The 19,319-nt window shown below is 39.0% G+C and overlaps 1 protein-coding gene across 1 annotated transcript in view; it reads right to left on the bottom strand.

Annotated features, from left to right (window-relative positions):
• Positions 1 to 19,319, bottom strand: part of TGFBR3 (transforming growth factor beta receptor 3) — a 98,293-nt gene that overhangs the window by 13,338 nt on the left and 65,636 nt on the right. Inside the window, exons 5-12 of the mRNA XM_062497509.1 lie at positions 14,832 to 15,000; positions 12,413 to 12,560; positions 7,649 to 7,838; positions 6,143 to 6,459; positions 5,298 to 5,447; positions 3,428 to 3,559; positions 3,005 to 3,172; positions 99 to 398 (exon numbers count right to left, since the gene is read on the bottom strand). Of these exons, the coding sequence (XP_062353493.1) occupies positions 99 to 398; positions 3,005 to 3,172; positions 3,428 to 3,559; positions 5,298 to 5,447; positions 6,143 to 6,459; positions 7,649 to 7,838; positions 12,413 to 12,560; positions 14,832 to 15,000 (1,574 nt within the window). The remainder of the gene's footprint in view (positions 1 to 98; positions 399 to 3,004; positions 3,173 to 3,427; positions 3,560 to 5,297; positions 5,448 to 6,142; positions 6,460 to 7,648; positions 7,839 to 12,412; positions 12,561 to 14,831; positions 15,001 to 19,319) is intronic.

Below are 19,319 nucleotides of genomic sequence, written 5' to 3'. Positions count from 1 at the left end.
TCCACAGAAAACTATTTATTACCTTCAGTGTTCAGATGAAAAAATACATTGTTTTCATCTAAATCAGAAAGTTCTGACAAATTTAACTAATTACTGACCTTTGGCAGTCCTTGAGTATCTTTGTCTTTATTTGTACACAAAGTCAACTCGCAGTGAAGAAAGAGCAGTGAGATGTTGAACATTGGTTTGAACACAAAGCTAAATCTTTTTCTGTCCTTCTGTGCATGTGGTATTGGAAAATTCTCTTTCTCAATACTGTAGAATTTAACAGATTCATCTTTAGGACAAATGTTTTCTATAATGGTATAGTCAGACATTCTATCTGGATTTGAAAACGGGGAAACAAAGCATGTTTGAATAGCAAAGCCCAAGGATCTGTCAGCTTTAGTCACAGACACCTGCATTAAAGAAAGAGACAGCAAGATCTCAGAAATTACATTTTGAGTTCACATTTCATTAATATTTTCAACAATTTTATAAGCAGTTTTCCAGTGCCATTTCCAATCTGAATTATTCTGAACGCTCAATGTTAAGGGAAAACCATCAAACAGAGAGAGAAAATCTGTGGTTTCAAAACCAGCAGCTGCTTAATAGCATAAACATGCATAAATACAGCAATCCCTTATTTTTCTGAAAGCAGATGAAACCTCCCCGATAAGACACACAGTTAATGTCTGTGTCTGCCACCTGAGATGGCACTGCCTCCCTTAGACACACAGGCTACAACAGAGCTGTATGGAAATCAATCACTGATTCCATGGTTTTGTATCTGTTCAAAATTATAATGAAAACAGAAAAAAACCTGAAAGCAACAGACACAGAGAATCCACCCCCAGCCAAGACAGGAATGTAAAGGCAGAAAGGAGGTCATGGTGTGATGTGTGGGTGGCATTCCTGGACTGGAGGGGGTGAGGGAGCCTCCTAAAAGACTGTAATTTCTTGTCAAAGGATCTTTTTAGCTTATTGTAAGTTTGAAATTCATATTCTTTTATGAAAAATAATTAAGACTGAAAGCTTCCAATGCCCTGATGTTGCTCAGCTGGATTGGAATGTAGACAATAAATGCTACAGAATAATTAGGGAAAAAAAAGGAATTTGTAACAAATGAGGCATGTTGCTTTTAATAAACAACAGAAGCATTTGTCTAACCATTAACACTGCCCAATGAAATAGTTCCACAAGAAATCTTCTTAGAAGAAATGTGCCTTATATGCATACTTAATCCATATGTGCTGCATGTATATTTAAGGAAGAGCCTGCCAAAATGTGTGGTCTATGCAGTAATTTCTGGATGCTAGGAGTTTTGCAGTGAATAAAAGAATTTCTCCTTTTTTCTCTCCTTTATGTGAACAGCAATCAAATTAGAGATGAAGGGATGTGCTGAAGCATATAAGCAAGAAAGACCATCTTCTAAAAAGAACAGAAATAAAGATGGATGAACAAAAGTCAGCCACAGACATTGACAGGATACAAGCTGATGGTGTAAACTAATTAAAAAAGAGATTATGGAAAGTAGGACAGGCATACTACAGTTAATTAAATAAAAGGATGAATGACATCTCAAGGAAAGGAAAGAACCACAGGAAGAAGGTAGAAGACCAAAATATGGTAAGAAATTGACTGCAGAGAAGAAAAAAAAAAAATCAATACAATCCAAATGATATGTACAAAAAAAAAAACCTTACCAAACAAGGAAAAGAGATAATGAATTTTTACCAAATATTTATTTATTAAAACCCAAAAATATTTTTCTTAGTAACAAATGCAAAATAGAAACAAAAAAAGGGAAAAAATATCAGTGTCATCTTAAAAAAAAACAGAGTCACAGAAGTTCAAAACTGATATGTTTTCCACTGTGCAAGAAAGAAAAACAGAAGAAAAAGGCTTTTGCCAGGACAGGTGATGAAGAAATCAGAACATCTGTCTGAATAAAAAAGTCCAGTGGGCTCAGAGTCAGGGGGATTAATCCCAGAACAATGAGGGAAGTGGATAGCTTTAAGTGTTTGCTATAAAAATACTCCTTATTATTTCTGAGTGTGACAGACTAGTTTTTTGCCTTAACTGTCTTAAGTACTTTTCACTGTGTAGAGAACAAAGAAACAACAAAGCACACTGAAATCACAAAGAAAACTGCACCAAATGGGTCACTGTGCTTATCATGTGCAACATGGGCTCCCAAAGAGGAACTGACTTGGGCAAGAGAAACACAGCACAGCACTGCTTTTTCCTGGTCTTACAACCCCATAGCTCACACCTTGTGAGCTTGTGATTTACTTGCCTAGAAACTGGGGATGCTTCCTCATTGCCAAAGCTGCATTTATTAAAGTCTATTGCTATTTGAAAACCCAAAACTCTGTTCACAGAGCTATCTTTAAAAATACTGACTGTATTGGTGTGAAATTCCAGAGATTTCATAAGCAACTCAGCAACACATGGCAGTATTATCATGTGCAAAATGCACCTGAAGTCAAGGGAACCTGGCTGTTGATTTTGTTCTAGTATTACTTATCTAAATCTGCTAGATCTCTTATGTGGTAGCATTCGGAAGTATTATAACTGATGTTTTTAAGCAGATTGAAGAGAGACCAGAATCTGCATTAACTGTGTAACCTCAGAACACTAGTATATGAAAGACACACATCTGTAGTAATTTTTTCGCATGTTTCCATCTTTCAGATGAGGTTCAGACAGGCAATAAAATGAACCCATCAGAAAATGCAAGTTCAGAGCGTGAGCTCAGAAACCGCCTTTAAGTTTGGTACAGAAAAGCAGATTTAGCAAAAATCACCAATTTACCTTGTAAGTTAAATTCATCCATTTTGCAAGAATCCTTTGGGTTTTTACCCAAAATATTATCCTATTTCTTATCCCACAGTTTCTGCAGCCACCACAATGGCATGAACCAACTGCCCAACAAAACCTTTCAACTGACAAGAACAGATTTGGCTCAGTTGCCCAGCCTGGCAGAACCCTTGTTAGTTTGAAGCCTTTTTGACTATGTTACCTCTACATATACTGGCCCATTCTCAGCAACAGAGAAGAGTTCTTGGGAGGGAGCAAGGAACAAATCTGTTTTGTACAGCTCCATGTTGAAGGTCACATTGGTGATATGTGGTTCAGGAGGCCAGAAAATGCCTCTGTCATCCTCTGGCTGGTGCAGTGTGCAATTAAACTAGAATGAGAAAAAAAAAAAATCCAGTAACATCACCAGTCAGGAGTGGTAGGACAAATTTGTTATGCACAATATAGGCCCACCCATGTTACATTTACTTAGTGCAAGTCTTCAACAGGGTCATAAGAAACTGCAGTGAGAAGAATTGTGTTAAAAAAGACAAATTAATTTCTAGATAATTAATGTAATTTATGTGAAATGCCTGTGACAAGAGGTATTTCTTCACTGTCAGGTGCAAACCCCAGGGTAACATACCGCTATTTCAGGCCAGCTAGAGAAAGCCACCTCTCCCTCATCAGCATCCCCTGGAAATCCATTATCACCTGATTCCATGTCATCATCTTCAAGGGCGCTGCCTTCAGCTGGTGCTGACAGCTGAATGACAATCTGCACAGAAAGGGATTGCAAACAAATGAGATTAGGTGATAACTTTATTTTCTGCTCTCTTCAGAACAATGCAAAGGCCACAAGAAGAGCACCAGCTAAGATAATGGTGAAAGCATGTCTTGAACAGCCTTGTGCTGAGCGTGTAGGAGATGTAGATTATATTTAAAGAATGCCCAAGTTCTTTTCCAGAATTCAGAGCCAGTGAAGAAAGACACCAGTTTGGGTGTTGGTGTCTGAACAAGCAGCCCAGTATTTCCGTTCTATTTCTAGTATTTTTATAGCCAACACTGAAAAGAGAAATTGCTTTCTAAAGTGATGGTTTGCTATCTCCTTAGTGCACTCAAAAAATCACTAAAAACGTTAGGGTCACTAAAGGATTTTCTCTTCTATCATTAGCAATTTTTTTCAGACATGTACACCCAAAACCACAATATTCCTTCTTCATTTCTCCCCCATTTTTTTTCCACTGAATTTCCCCCTCCTCTTCTGCATCTCTTTCACATGTCTTCATTTCTTCACCTGAAAAGTTATGGTTTTGTTTTCTGGTGTTCAGCATTCTGTCTTTTTATGCTTGCAGCTTCTCAGCTAGTTCCGTCCCTCTCAGGACTTCAACTTTGTTTTCTTAGACTTAGAGCAACTGTTAAAAAATGACACACACACCCCTTTTGACACTCCACTGCAGGGTGTCTGTGTTTTAGGAGAAACGCTCCCAAATTCTGAACAATCCCTTACATGATTCGGAGTTCAAGTGTAAAGCCAAGACTAAAAGACATGATGGAGAAAGGAGAGCAGGTAAATAACCACTTTACTTTGGGCCATAACAGAATACAGGAACATGAGAGTATTTAGCTCCAGACAGGTGCTGCTCTGTCGTTTGCTGAAGATTCTATCTTGGTTTGGGACTGTTTCTAAAGTTAGGTGCTACTGACTCCCCAGCATAGAACAGTTTTAACCAGGCAAAGTCAGATCAGATTGCCTGAGCTGTGTTTAGGTTGGACCACAGGCTCTCCATCATTTGCCAAAGTTGCTTCCATGTACTGGAAAGCTCAGCAAGAGAAACATGTAATTACTTCTGAACCCAGAATATCTGCATTGTACTCTGGCTTATAAACTGAGCCAATCTGGAAGCAGTTGCTTACAACCTAACTGGGCTCCTTTGTGTCATCACTCATATACTAGTGCTCAAGAGTCCCTCCATTACATACAGCAACTGCTAAAAAAAGCAATTCAAATTCTAAGAGAAAAACATGCAAAAATAATGTCATTTACTCACATTTTAAAAGCCTTTTTTTCCCCCACAATTTTTGAAGAAAAAAATTAATTTAATTCAGGATATTAATTAAAAGGTATTGCTTTGTGCAATTACTAAACTTCATTCCCATTTCTCTTTACAGCAATATATTACTGCTTATGTATAGATGATCAAAGCTGCACAGGGAAAACCAGTGCAACCTCTCCCAGTCTGGTACAGATGGTCCCAAAGGGCAGCCATGTTGTAAAATGTATTTAACTCCAACTCCTCTGTTTTCATTTGGGATACTATCTGACCACAGGAACACACTGAATGTGCAGCCATCACACCTCCTCAAATACAGACAGTGGCTACAGCTAGGTTTGAGCTAGGCAGGAAAGGATCTGCATGCCTCCTTTATGCTAAGACTAAAGCCAACTACAATGGCTTCCTCGTACTACTACAATGTGCAGCACAGAAGGTGGATCCTCTTTGTGAAATACTCACAGAGTTAAAATAAACAATCTTGTTCAAGATATACGCTGTCCGAGTGCCACATTTGTTGAGTGAAGATTCCAAGATGAAGTGGGTGCCATTCATCCTGGCTTTGCAGGAGTGGTCCAGCAGTGAGAGCTCTGTGCGGGTGTAGCCACCAGCCTGAAACAAAGGCTCTTTGTGAGGAGCTGCAGCACAACTGTGCTCAGCTCCTGCTCAAGTGCAGCTCAGTCACTGCTCGTGACTGCTGCTAGGAGGAAGTGAAGTTCATTGTACTGACGTCCAGGGAAGGTCACTCTCAAAATGCTGTTATACATAGCAGACAAGGAATAAATGTAACATGGAAAAAAGGAAACAACAGGTTCATTATTTATCTGCTGATTAATAATGCTGACTCTGTTTGGTCTGAAATGAGCTGAAATGCTGTCTGTTCCAGCCTGTCTTCCACAATACAAATGGACACAAGCAACCTATCAGCTGGTAGATGGCAAAGACAGATTCTTACATCTACTTAGGTTTCACACTGCTACCAAAAGCAGTTTCTTCCTACTGTGGAAATTAAAAACTCAGACTGATGGCTGAGTACAGTAATTTTTTGACAGAACCAACTGTACACACCTTCAATCAGAAATCCCTCTAAAAATCACCAGACTGCTGGGAAAACATGATTCTGTGTATGGCAAAGAACATCTATAGCACAGTTTCCTCACCAAACTGTTTTTGGGGGGGGGGCGGGGGGGAGGGTTGTGTGGTGATGGCTGTAGGACTCTGAATGTTTATTTTTTCAGTCAAAATGCAAATATAATGGTCTGCCCAAAAAAGCCTCCCCAGTTTTGAGAATAAGATATCACACCAACCTGTAGAGAATCTTTTTCTACAGCTACTGTCATAACTTTGTCATCACACTTTATTGACAGGGCCATATCAGCACTGCCCTGAACTTCTTCAGGCTCTTTATGTTTTGAGAGGGAATGCCCAAAGTCATGATTTATTAATGTATCTACGGAATGGCTGGATGGGAAGATTTTTTCTCCCACTGTGTCATGTCTTCCTCTGTTAATGTGAAATGGAAAACTCAGGCCATCGGTATTCTTTGGAGCTGGCAGTGGGTTAGCACCCAGCAATTCTGTCAGCTCTGGAGGAAGGGAATGGTCTTCTTCATCATTCATCTCTTCTAAAAGAAAAACAAATGCACATTTTTTTAATTAGATATTTTTTCCTGAAAAGTACCCAGAACTAATAATTTTCATACAAAAAAAAGTATTATCCATAAAGGGAGCTCCTGAAGGACATTAAATGCAGCATCTTTGTACTTTTCAGGTAAGTAGCCACAACTCCTACAACTGTTTAGTAGTTACTGAGGCATCTAATCTTGGTAACTTGGTTAGAAATCTCTCTCACCATGAACTGAAAATAAACTTTTGATGAGTCGACCTACTATATGTAAAAGATCCACAGAGGTAAAAGAAGTATCACATTCATCAAATATACTATTTTGGTACTGCTGAAAAGAGCCTAAGTGCAAATCATTAGGTGAAATTCTTCCACTACCTGACCCATCAGAGATTCGGTCTCTACTGTTATGAGACTACTTATAAAACCAGAATTAAGCTAAATAAGAGTTAACTTCATGGTGAATAAATGAGAAAACTATCTCTTGGCTTATACACTTGACTGCTGAGGACAGAACCTCCTCAGCATGACAGTGCAATTGATAAAATTAATGTGAGCATAAGCTTTACCAAAACTGTAAAACAATAGTTTTAGTGGTTGAAACTCAGAATTAGTGGAAAAAAACAGATGCAACTCTGCTAGCTTCAATGGACCCAGATAGCTTTACATCAGCAATTACTTTGGCCAAATACCCAATTCTTTTCAATAGTTGCATTTATTCTGTTTGCTCAGACTTTTTTTGTAAGCCACTCATGTCTGTCAACAGTTTCAGTGTTTATTTAATCATCTCAAGGAAATACTATGCTCATACTTTGGGAAAAAAAACACTAAAAAAAAAAAATCAAAGCCAGATTTATTAACTAAGAAGATATCCAGTTGCTGACACCCATTTCAGTGAACACTGGGTACCACCAGCTATGAAGTCTTGTGCATTAGATAAACATTCAATTCCACCAAATTTCAGGAAATAACAGAACTTGCCTGGACTTGTCTAATCAAAAAGCCATAGATTATCATTTGTAACCATCATTCATAGATATTACCAGCATTCTTGGTGACAAGCAGCAAAAGAAGTGCAACAGCCAAAACCAAAGCTTCAAAACTGAGAACAAGACCTTTCAAGTAATGGCATTTTTAGAAATATAAGCTACGTTTTTTTCTATGTGCTGAAAGTCCATCCACAAACTTACCTGTATCTTCAAGTTGCAGATGAAATCTGTTAGCAACAGGTGCTTTTGTGTAGGAAATAACTGGACTGTAATTATGCTCATAAGCCCACTTGATCAAACTCTCATGTGATGAGGGAAGGTCAGGTACTACAGATTTACTCATAGTCATGGATCGTTCTGTTTCTTTTCCAAAACCAATACTATTTGATGTCTGTAAATAAAGAGAAACTTAGTTTGTGATTTACCACTTAAGGGGTATTTATGATGGAATAGTGAAACTGATTGAACCTTGGTTTTATACATATATATATATATATATATATACACACACTAGATAGCAGCAAACTGACACCTGGGAAATAAACCAAACCCTGCCACCTCAGGGACATAACTGCTGCACAGATAGAAAAGAACCCCTGCTTCCTCTCAGCCTCTGCCTGGAGGACAATAAATCAAGGCAATCAGAAACTGTTAATCCCTAAACGAGACAAAAGACATATTTATAGCCTTTTGTATAATGTCACACTTTCTTCAAAACTGCACTGAAATTACTCCTGAAGTGAACTCAAGATGACAAATGAATTGTCAAATGTCCCCTAATTTTTTTGATTAGAGCATGATTTAAGGTGGATAAAGGAAAACCTTTGTTCCAACCAGCATTACTGAAAAAGGCAAAAAGCATGCTCATGAAGTAGAGCTGATAGCAGCTAATGCTGTAAGTCAGCTGGCACCAAGGACAGGCTGTGTCTCAATGAGCTTCACCCTAGAAATGCTGTGTGCCTCCTCCAAAGTGTTGAGTTTCTAAACAGGATTGAACAAAACACTTAATAGAGGAGTAAGTGAGAGCATGCACATTCATGTATGGCCAGACTACTTCAAGAAACAACATATCCTTTCTTCACATGAAAAGATTTTAAAATTAATTAACAATACAAATTTTACACAAATACATTGATACAGCAAACCCATAAATGCACATGCTGACCCTATGAATGAACATGCTGAATTATTATTATATAAATGAGTCACACAGCCACTTACTTTTCATTTTACTGTAAATGCTTTATAAAATTTCAAGTTTTCTTGCCCAAACGGGCAAGTCAAAGGAATGTAAGTATCTCTCACTGTTAGAGGAGCATTTTGAAAACATTCACCGGTATCATGCAAACTTGCATTCAGCAGCTTGGCATCTTTAACATGTATTCAGTCACACCAAAGCTAAATGCATATATATTTATTCTTACAGTCACAATATTACTATTATCACTATAACAATCACATCAATGGCTACAGAACAAGCTGAACAGAGATGCTGCAGGAAAGGCACAATGACCTACTTTTCAGTGATTTCTGCAATGTGATTGAAGTACACTTTCTAATGCAGCTGATACCATAGAATGTTCCACAAACACTTTCATTCCCATGCTCAACTACCTTCTCCATCATATAGGCTGAATCTTGCTTTCATCCCACTTTGTTTTTTTCATCCCACTGTGTTTTTTTCCTCAGTGTGAACATATCTTAAATCTCTTTCACTCTAGAACACCAGAAGATTGACTAGAGAGATGTCTCTAAGACAGTGCTCATATGGACATGCTACACAGGTCAGAGAGCTCAGCTGCACTTCTCTACCTGACACCAGAATGAGTTTTTCACCAAAGAAGTGAATAAAGCACGCAGAGAGACCTGATGGAATGGGCATAGTGTACCTTTAGATCCCTCCCTCATTTCTTCCTGAAGACCCAGTTCTACAAACTTTAAACACTTGGGGCTTCACAACTGAAGTTAAAGATAACTTTAAGTACAGAGTGCCTGGTCTAAGGATACTGTTACCAGAACAGTTATCAATGCACAGCAAAGGCCACCGAAGATACGAAACAAAAATGGAGCAATAGGTATCCTAATTTTTGTGCCTTATTACTCTTTGGGATCAGCTAATCTTTGATGTTCAACACATGCAAATCTGGACACGACTGATCTCATCTTTTCATATTACCATGCAGCTTTGAATAGTAGGAGTGTTTAAGCTACCCCAACTTTGCTGCATCTCTTTACTTTTCTGTCATGAGGGGACAGCTGAACAAATATTATCTCAGAACTTTACTGTCCTAGGTGGTACCTGAGCATTTCCAGGGCTTGTTTGCACCCCTGCACTCCACACAAGGCCTGTAAATGTTCAGTCTTGCATTGCCTCACTGAAGCTAAAGCAAGAACAAAGACTTGCAGGGACAGACCTTCCTTCACTTGCCTGCCCTGCCAACACTTTCACACACCGTGACTGAAACCAGGCAATCTGAGCCCCCACCAACCTACTCAGAATAAACACCATTTCAGAAGGTGGTCCTCAGGTAAACAATTGTCCCTCCAAGCTTCTGAAACCCTCAAAGGTTTGTTTTGTGCATTACACCTCTCTCACTCCTTGCCCCTCAACAAACTCATTTTCTTTCTGGAACTTCACGGCACAGTCCCCAGCTTTGCAAAGGAAGCAATGTGAACAGCAGTGCACAAGCACACAAGCACTGCACGGAAGGACTCAACACAGGAGTTAAACACAGCCTGGGAGCAAAGCACTGCACGTACATCATGTGCAATTAATTTACCTCACAAACTCCCATTTCACTTGGGTTTGTGTCCATCCTCTTGCAGAGTTTAAAAAAACACAGCAAGCTGGGAGATGAGCTATATGACCTAAAACATCTTTCATTTTTTGTCTGTGAACTTAGACTTCAGTAACTTACAGTCCTGGGTTTGAGGCTGCTTAGCACTAACCTTTCCCTCTCAGCTTGCCAATCCCCTCAAGACAATTCTAATTCATAGTGAGGGCAAGAAGTTAGGAAAATTGAAGTGCATGGAACTGCTTCAACTAATAAAAAGAACATTGTGAAACATTACCTAATTGCTTAGTAATGTTTTTATGCATTGTCTAAATTTGGGCTTGGAAAGGCATTCAGCTTAATAAAGATATGAAGAGATCCTAAATGCTGGATATGCAAGCTTTTTAATGACATGGGGGAGTTATAGTTTCCTCTCTTACCACCTCTAAATAAAAGAAAATGAACATACATTTAGAAAGTGAAGCATCTATATAAATGAAGTAGTAAAATAAATAGCTACTCACAAATCCTAACATAAATACAAAGTCCTTTAAACACTGACATTTCTGTATATATTTAATGTATTACTTTCTCTTTTTTTAATCTAAATAAAATGTTACCTTCTGCCACTCATTACAGAAACTATTCTTAGTTACACTTTGTACTTATCTTCTCAATAATTAATAAAGAAGAACTTTAGAAATAAAGCTTTTAAAACGGACTTGCTTTTCTATATTCAGGTGCAGCATTTTAGAGATTTTCAAAACCTGCAGAAATCATCTTGTGAAAAGTGATCATCCATAAAGTGATAGCTTCATGGACATGAAATATGCTCCTAGCATGGTGTGAACTAAAGCACAATTCTCTATCCTGTGAAAGTAGACCCATATATGCCCAAATATACAGTGGTAAATTTTATGTAATAACCCAGAACGAAAATTTGAAGTCAAGCCTTATTCTTCATCCTTCTGCTTACAAGAGTGGCAATCCTCAGCGACCAAACTTGACCTTTCTCTTTAAGGACTGACTATTTCAGACCTACAGAATGACCAAAACATCCTTTCCTGCCTGTGATCAAGAGTGAACTTCATCATCCACCCCAGATAATTTTTCCATTCAGTTCTCTGAGCAACACCCAAATTAGGTTTCTTTTATTTCTCTTCACTCTCAAAAGCTACTATGAAATCCTACTTACCAATCTATTTTCTTAGGAGATTCAGATCAATTAGCCTTTGCATTCTGCCAGAATTTCCTCTGCACAGATTACAAGCAGAAAGCAACTAAGCAAAGTAAAATTCCTATACATACCAAGAACTGGAGTTTGAAAATATCACTGAATTGCTGAAAAACTGATAATCGTGAGGCTACTGGGTGGTCCTGTGCAAACATTCAGCTCAGCTGTACAATGTGCTCTTAACTGATCACTTAAGACAGAAATAGGCCACAAATTTATAGGCTGCAAGATCAGTTCAATTTTATTTATTTCAGAGCAATGGAACACACATTTTCTTAGTAGAAACGGTGTTAAGCCACAAAGCCTGTACAAAAAATCAATATGAATCAGCATCTCCAGTAATTTTAAAAGTTTAACTTTAGAGAGCCTGGTTTTAACTTAAAAAAGAATTTTTTTTTTTTTTGCTGTCTGAGGAGATATGAGGTCAATTTGACCAAACACTTATTGGAGACAGAAGAGCTGGCAGGGAAGAGGGATAGATACCACTACCATCACAAGCAGAAGTAGAAGAATTTCCACTTCTAAAGGGATGTGGGTGTGTGCTGCATACCTAGTATTATCTATTCTGCACTTAAAGGCATTGTTCCAGCTTCTGACACGAACCTGTTGATCCATTCACCAAAGTAACAGAAAAGAGATATGAACATCTAGCTCTGTGTTTAGGGTGCTTCAACAGATGTCAAAAAGACACAAGCTAAATTCTTGCTCAAACCACCTGGCCTCTGCAATGTGGAGGTCAGTTTTACAGACCATATATTAAAAGTTAATGAGAATAAAAAGTTTATGCATTTACTCCTTAAAATGCCACAATTATTAAAAAGAAACAGCTAAGAGAAAACATTCAGAAATCAACATGGTCTAGCAATACATCACATTTAAATGGATTCTGTACTGTTGCATTAGGATAGCTCTCAAAAAAAAAAAAACAACCAAAAAACAAAAGGTGCCTTAACTTACAATCACTTCCAGCTTTCCCTGGACATCATGAGACTTGATAACCCAATTGACAGACTTTCTACACTTGAGGATAAGTACGACATCTCTGACAAGTCTGGCGCCCGGTTGAGACGGTTTAATGTCAACAATTATATCCACCTGGAGAGCACTGGATGTGGAAAATAGAAAGTTAGAACACAATGCCAGAAATTTTCAGCTATCAACCTTCTTCCAATCCATCATGTTTCCACTGTCTGGCCAGCTGATTAAAATGCTGGATATTATCCCAGGCAACACAGCATGTGCAAAACAGATTGTTATTCCACATATACTTAAGTGATTTTGCATAACAATAAGAACAAAAAAAATTCTGTCTCTTATTTACAAGAAATGTGCTACTCCATTCACCTGTTATTTAGTGCAGGTAAATTATATGACTAGCAGGTTGCTTTCTAAAGTAAACATAATTTTCTTATTTCACTGACAGTGCCTAAATATAACTGTTCTGGTTTCCTCTGGCTATACCTGTATTAAAACTTAATACCTTAAAAAAGTAAAGACAAGCAGGTTAACACAGATGCATAAAAAACCCAACCCAAACCACAAGTACTATATTGGGGGGTGTCTCTGCCTAAACAGTTAAATTGTGGAATGACTTTGCTTAACATCTTGCGTGCTTTGAGGAATTAAGCAGTGTATTCAGTTTCCACTACTTCTGGATATACACTTACTTTAAAAAGAAAAAACCCCGCATGTCCAGCCTACTGCTTGCTGCAAAAATAGATGAAAACTATCCACATTTTCAAGATCACAGTAAAATAAGTAGAGCAAATGCGTTCTTACCCATCAATAACATCTCATCATACAAAATACCAATTCAACAGAAAAACCTGTACTTCCAGACCATCTTATGGGGCCATACATTACAAGAACCTCCTCATCCCCAAGTAATAAATTCCAACTAATATTCTATGCTGAGTCTTAGTGTATCTTGGGACCTTTGATCCATCTCTGGCATTTTTACACATGCCCAGCTCGGCTTCTGTATGCTTCTTTGGGGATTTAAACTTTGCAAGGATAGCTGTGGATAACATGCAAAACTAAGAACAAAGTAGCTTAGTACCTTTTGTTAATTTTTAAATTTTTTTTGTTTTACTTTTAATAGCAAAATATTTAAGCCTTTTGCAGTGTTATAATCTCATAAACAAATTCCTATGTTACTATAATCCAAAGCCAAAAGCTTGGAACCAGGGCTGTCATTGTGTAGCACTACAAGGGACTTGGAATGATGCTTAGCATCAGCTCTGTTCAGGATGGGGCTGCATCATCATTTGGGATTACCTAATCCACCTTCCACTACACCTCAACACTTTCTTACTCTCCCCAGGTTACTACACAAGAAAATTATCAGGCTCTGGGTTCAAGATCTTGAAATGAGAATTATCCTTTTCATAAAAACACCTCCTCCCACCTCCATCTCCCTGTGTGATTTTCTCATTAGGGATTGGATGCACTCACATACAGCTGCACGAGGAACAGACTCAGATAATGCCATATATCCAGGGAATGTAGTAAGCAGACAGGATTTTAATTCTACCTTATCTCCAATGAAATTGTAACCATCTAAGTTTCATAGCAGATTTCTGTTCTGCCAATCATACTTGGCACTTGGGAAGAGGTTTTCCAGATATGACTATCTGAAGCAAACCCCATTCATGACCTCCCACTAAGATCTAGGAAAGACCAACAAAGGACGAGTATGTTAAATGCCTTATCTCCCACAGTACCTTTGACAATTCCGAAAATCCTCATAGCGTGTACAGAGAGTTACTTTTCCTAACCAGTAGTTAAAAAGTCTTTCGGTCAGCGCACCAGTGTCAACCCTTAACAATTCTCGTAATTATCAAACTACCCCTTAAACTGACCAAAAATTGACAGAAAATACTGTTGTGAATCTTCAGAGCAACTGTGGAATACTTACCATAGATCACAGATCACTCGCAGCCTCTGGACACTGATTGGGATCCCCTGTCCTAGACTGCTGCCAGTCATCCCAATCTGTGACAGATCAAGATTGCTTCCAACCTCTGTCTCACCTCCTCACTGAGTGGTCTAACCTTAAAACCTCTCTGTCAGATACTGCCCTTACAGATATTCCCTTATGCACATTATCCTTGGAAAAATGTGACTGACTGAGCAAGAAGTGAAGCAGTATATAGTCCATAAAAACTGTGCTTTGCAGTCTTGTCCAGAAAAATCCTGTGATTATGAAGCATAACTCAAAATCTTTACATACTGAAGAACCAATTTCTATTTAAGGCAGAGTACTAAAGCCCAAGCTTTTCTTTAAGGATGAAATGGCTACTTTCAGTTGATTTTTATCCGATAAGTTTTTAGTTATTATTTCAAACAGATTTTGCCTATTTAGATGATACTTTACCTGTTAGGATTGGAATTTGGAGTGCTTAGTTCAATGATATGAACTTCTCTTTCCTGGACTAAGTGAGACATAAGGCACCCCTCTGCTGGTTTTGGTTGTAGGTATCCCGCAAGGTAATTTAAAGAGAGAAAATTCTTTTTTATGTTGCATGAGGGAGGAAAAACTTGATCTGGAGGGGGGAAGAAAAAAAAGAAAGCTTATGGACCTTCAAACACAGATGTCAGCTTAGATGTATACATGTACCACATCAACTTCAGTGTGCACTATATTTACCTACCATCTATTTTAAGCACATATGACAAATCATCATATTGAAAGGGAGATTACTGTTGCACCAATACATAACTTTCTAATATAAAATATATACTTCTAAAACTCTAAGTTACCCTTTACGGATTTATACATTTAATGAAAAAAAAATCCCTGCAAAGAGAAATTTAAAAACAATTCTGAAGGAAAATATCAGAAAACTTTCCAAAATGAATAAAATACATTTAATTTGTTCCTTGCATCTTTACAGGAGATATTTTCTATGTCAACTGACTCAGAGATAACTTTTGAAATCAACTCCTTCTTCCTGTGGAAAAGGTTTTATTCTTGTTACTATAAACTCACAATTTTCAAAATACTACAGAAAGTACTTTCCATTTCCTTACCCAATATATTTCCTATGTATTGTGTCAGAGTCAGGATTGTCTAGAAAGCAACAAATACTGCATTTCTCTTACACATGGAAAATTAAAAACATCATGAAAACTATGGAATCAGTTGTTGATATTAAGAAAGTCTGATCACAATATGCATGCTGGAATGTTGGAATTCTAGCCTAGCTATTCAATCTCTCTTTTGATTTTAACCAAAAGGTTGAACATGAGCATTACAGAATCACAGAATATGCTGAGCTGGAAGAGACCCACAAGGGTCATCAAGTCCAACACCTGGCCCTGCACAGGACTCCCCATGAGTCACACACCCTGTGCCTGAGAGCATTGTCCAAAGGCTCCTTGAACTCTGTCAGGCTGGTGCTGTGACCATCGCCGTGGGGAGCTGTTCCAGTGCCCAAACACCCTCTGGGGGAAGAGCCACTAGTCTCTCTAAAATGCAAACCATAAAAAATAGTCACTTCATATGAAATTCTCATGCACAGCCTACATTACTGTACCCCAAGAAACAGCATTTCCACTGAAAATCAGGAGCACTTAGCGTTTCTGAGATAGCTTGACATACAAATTGTCATAATACATAGAAGGACTAAGTACCATGTTCAACTACTTGAAGTCCTGTAAAAATACAATTCCAAATGGCTGGGTCTTTGACCATTGCTTTATAAGGAAGACTTTTCCTACCTACTAAGGTCAGTAGCAAAATACAAAAAACAAAAACCAAAAGCCAAAAAGAAAATAAATCAACTAGCTTGCATTGTGAGCACAAAACTTTGAGCAAACTCTTATGAGCTGCGCTGAGGCCATGCACTGTCTAAATGAGAGCTGAAATGTCACCTCTGAAGTGCAGTTGTGTGTGCTACCCAACTCTGCAGGAAGACCAGAGACTCCTGTGACCCTGGTCTCTGCAGAAACAATCAGGGGAGTTTCTTCTCCTGATCTTATACAAAGCAGCCTTTGAATATTAACCCTGTTGTGTCCCCTCCAGAAACTACTAAAGCTGTATAAGGCTGTAACTATTCATACTGCCCAAGCAAAGCACTTCTCTAACATCTGGTATGTGCCCTGCCAGATTAGCCTTGAATGCAGCTGCAGTTCTGCCAGCTCCTCCCACAACAGCACAGAATGGAAAATTATCCCAAATGGTCTATGCTGAGCTTGAATTTAAAAAAAAAAAAAAAAAATATATATATATATGTGTGTGTGTGTGTGTGTATATATATATATACACACACACACATATACACACACAGACACTAGATATTTGCTCCTTAACTGCTGTACAACATGATTCAGGCTATAAAAACAACAGTTCTGGAGTAGTTTGTGGGTAGTTACCACACGTGCTATCATTTGCCATTGCAAAGAACCCCCTTCTTGGCCTGGCACTTCCATTAGGTGTCTCTGGAGCTCTCCAGAAGTGCTGCTCTTGCTGCCAGAAGCACGGATACTCCCCAGCCTGGGCCTCCACTTGATAGTCCTCTTTTCCTCTGCAGCAAATTTTAACTCTATCACAGGCTACTTGACATGCACACCAGAATGTATTTACTCTCATCCCCACCAGTTACCAAAATTAGGCTGGAGCAGAAAAGCAAAGGGGAACCATTTCATCTTTCTTCACTCACTGCACATCTCTTCTTTGTTAGCTTCAGGGCTGTTGAGTTACTTTGAAAAGTGACTGCAGGTGTCTGCAATCAATTAAAAACACCACTAAACCAGCCAACAAACAGTCAGTTTATGGATTCTAATATGGCTCTCTCATCTCCCCAGACTCCCAATATGGAATCAGAGGTGAGGTTTGCAGGCAACACCCTCAGCAGAGTGTTTGTGGCCAGCAGGCTGGGGTGCAGAGAGGGCCCGCTGGCCAGAAAGCAGCAGAGCTGTGAGCAGTGGCCAGCAGCCACCTCCTCCTGCAGCCAGTGCCAGGCTGCCTGGATGGAGACTGGACTGCACACCAGGATCTGTGGTTTCTGTGTGCAGCACTTGTATTTTACTGATGAAGACAGACACTGTCTGCTCTATTCTGCACAAATGAGGTGTCATCCACAGGTTATTGGCTAACAGCTGAATATCCAAGCTTAACATCATCCTGAGGAGGTTTTTGTGTAAATGAGCACTGTTAATCAAGTGTCACTCTCCAAGACAGGCACCCTAGGCAGCAGCAATAAAAATCCCATCCAAGCAGAGCTTGCCTTTCAAAGTCTGAGCTGGGCATAAGCAAGGTGTTTGGAATTTACTTGGGCACTCTGATGGTAGGGCTTATTCATGTTTATTTCACAGTTTGCTAGCCCTTAGCACAGCAGAGGTCAGAACCTTGGCTGGCATTTAATGGCAGGATAGAAATGGTATCAGGGAAGGGCCTACAGGGGTTTCAGGAGGGAGGATGCAAACTCTAGGCAGTGCTCATCCCACAGCAAGACGCACAGCTAAGGCAGACACAATTGTGATCATATGCAAGCATTAAACCAAGCAATGGCACCCAGGGTATGTGCACTGGTATGTACTGGCTATAAATGCACATGTCACAGTCAGGACAGGTGCTTCAGCTTCTGCTAGGACAGAAGCACAGTGTTACCTTCTGTAAACAGACTATGCATTTTCTAGTTTAGCTACTGTTAAAGCTATTTTTTTTCTTATACATCTAAGAAGTGCATTGAAATTAGAGTCCCTCCAGGCTAGCATATTTGCCCTGGACTTACTGGTGATACTGGATGCATTAGGTAACATTTAGCTAACTGATAGGACTTCCTGACTTGTTCAGTCATGTCTTACTGAACCATGAGGAATTAAACTGACTTCTGCTGAAGAACACATACCAAGATCACTTTCACCACGAGTAGTCCTGCTTTCTACAATCTGATAGTGATTATCACAGCAGTTACTCTGCCATCTCCTTCATTACACAAACCAAGAACAAGAACCCCACTTCATGTCCCCCCTACTTCCACACACACATTCTGGCCCCTTAAAATTCTTGCTATGATCTCCATCCCTGCAGCATTTGATCAGACACTCTTTAGAATCAACAGAATTCAGATGCACTTGGCCCTGATCCAGTTTGCTAGTGCTTTCAGCTGCCTTTCATTTGCAGTTTAAAAAGTGACTTCAGAGACCCATGGCATCAGAAGCAGCTTTATTCTATGAAAGATCAGCCTTCTTCACATCTCTGTCCTTTGGCTTGCATTTTCTGTTTGCTGTATTCAGCTACAGCCTAGACTTCTAAAATATTACATCTTCCAGTTTCAGATTTGTCTAACTTGAGTGAAGCTGAAATGTAGACAGTTATAGGGATACAGCCATCAAATTCTGTATCAGTCTCATAGCAATGAACTGCTTTGTATGACTACCTATAGACTATGAGCAAATCCAGCAGTGATTCACAGACTGTCAGCTGAGGGTACCTTACTAAATTGCATTAGGGGTGTAAGTTTTGCATGAAAAGTCTAAATTGTGCATAACCGTATGCTGTGGTTTGTGAAATCCAGTGATTATATTGTTCACTCTGCAGAGAAGCAGACCAGGACCACATCCAACATGGTTTTCACAAAACTCCTCACAGGACTGCTGCAGTTCAAGAACTGACCCTGTCCCCACCCCTGAACACATGCATAACCCCCCTCACATACACTCACATTCATTCTTCTGCCAAGAATTTAAATCAGAATCAATATGGTTACAGCTAGTTTGTAGGAGCCTTCTCAGAAACTGTCTGTTTTGGTTGCTTGCCAAGTTCCATTTTGTGTACTTACTCCTAATTAAATCGTGTTTTAGCGCATTCTAAAGATGATGCAAAACTCTTCTGGTTTGACTGGAGACGTGCAAATCA

The sequence above is a fragment of the Cinclus cinclus genome, chromosome 8 (assembly GCF_963662255.1).
Source record: "Cinclus cinclus chromosome 8, bCinCin1.1, whole genome shotgun sequence".
NCBI classification, from domain to species: domain Eukaryota; kingdom Metazoa; phylum Chordata; class Aves; order Passeriformes; family Cinclidae; genus Cinclus; species Cinclus cinclus.
This window is presented reverse-complemented; position numbering and strand designations above follow the sequence as displayed.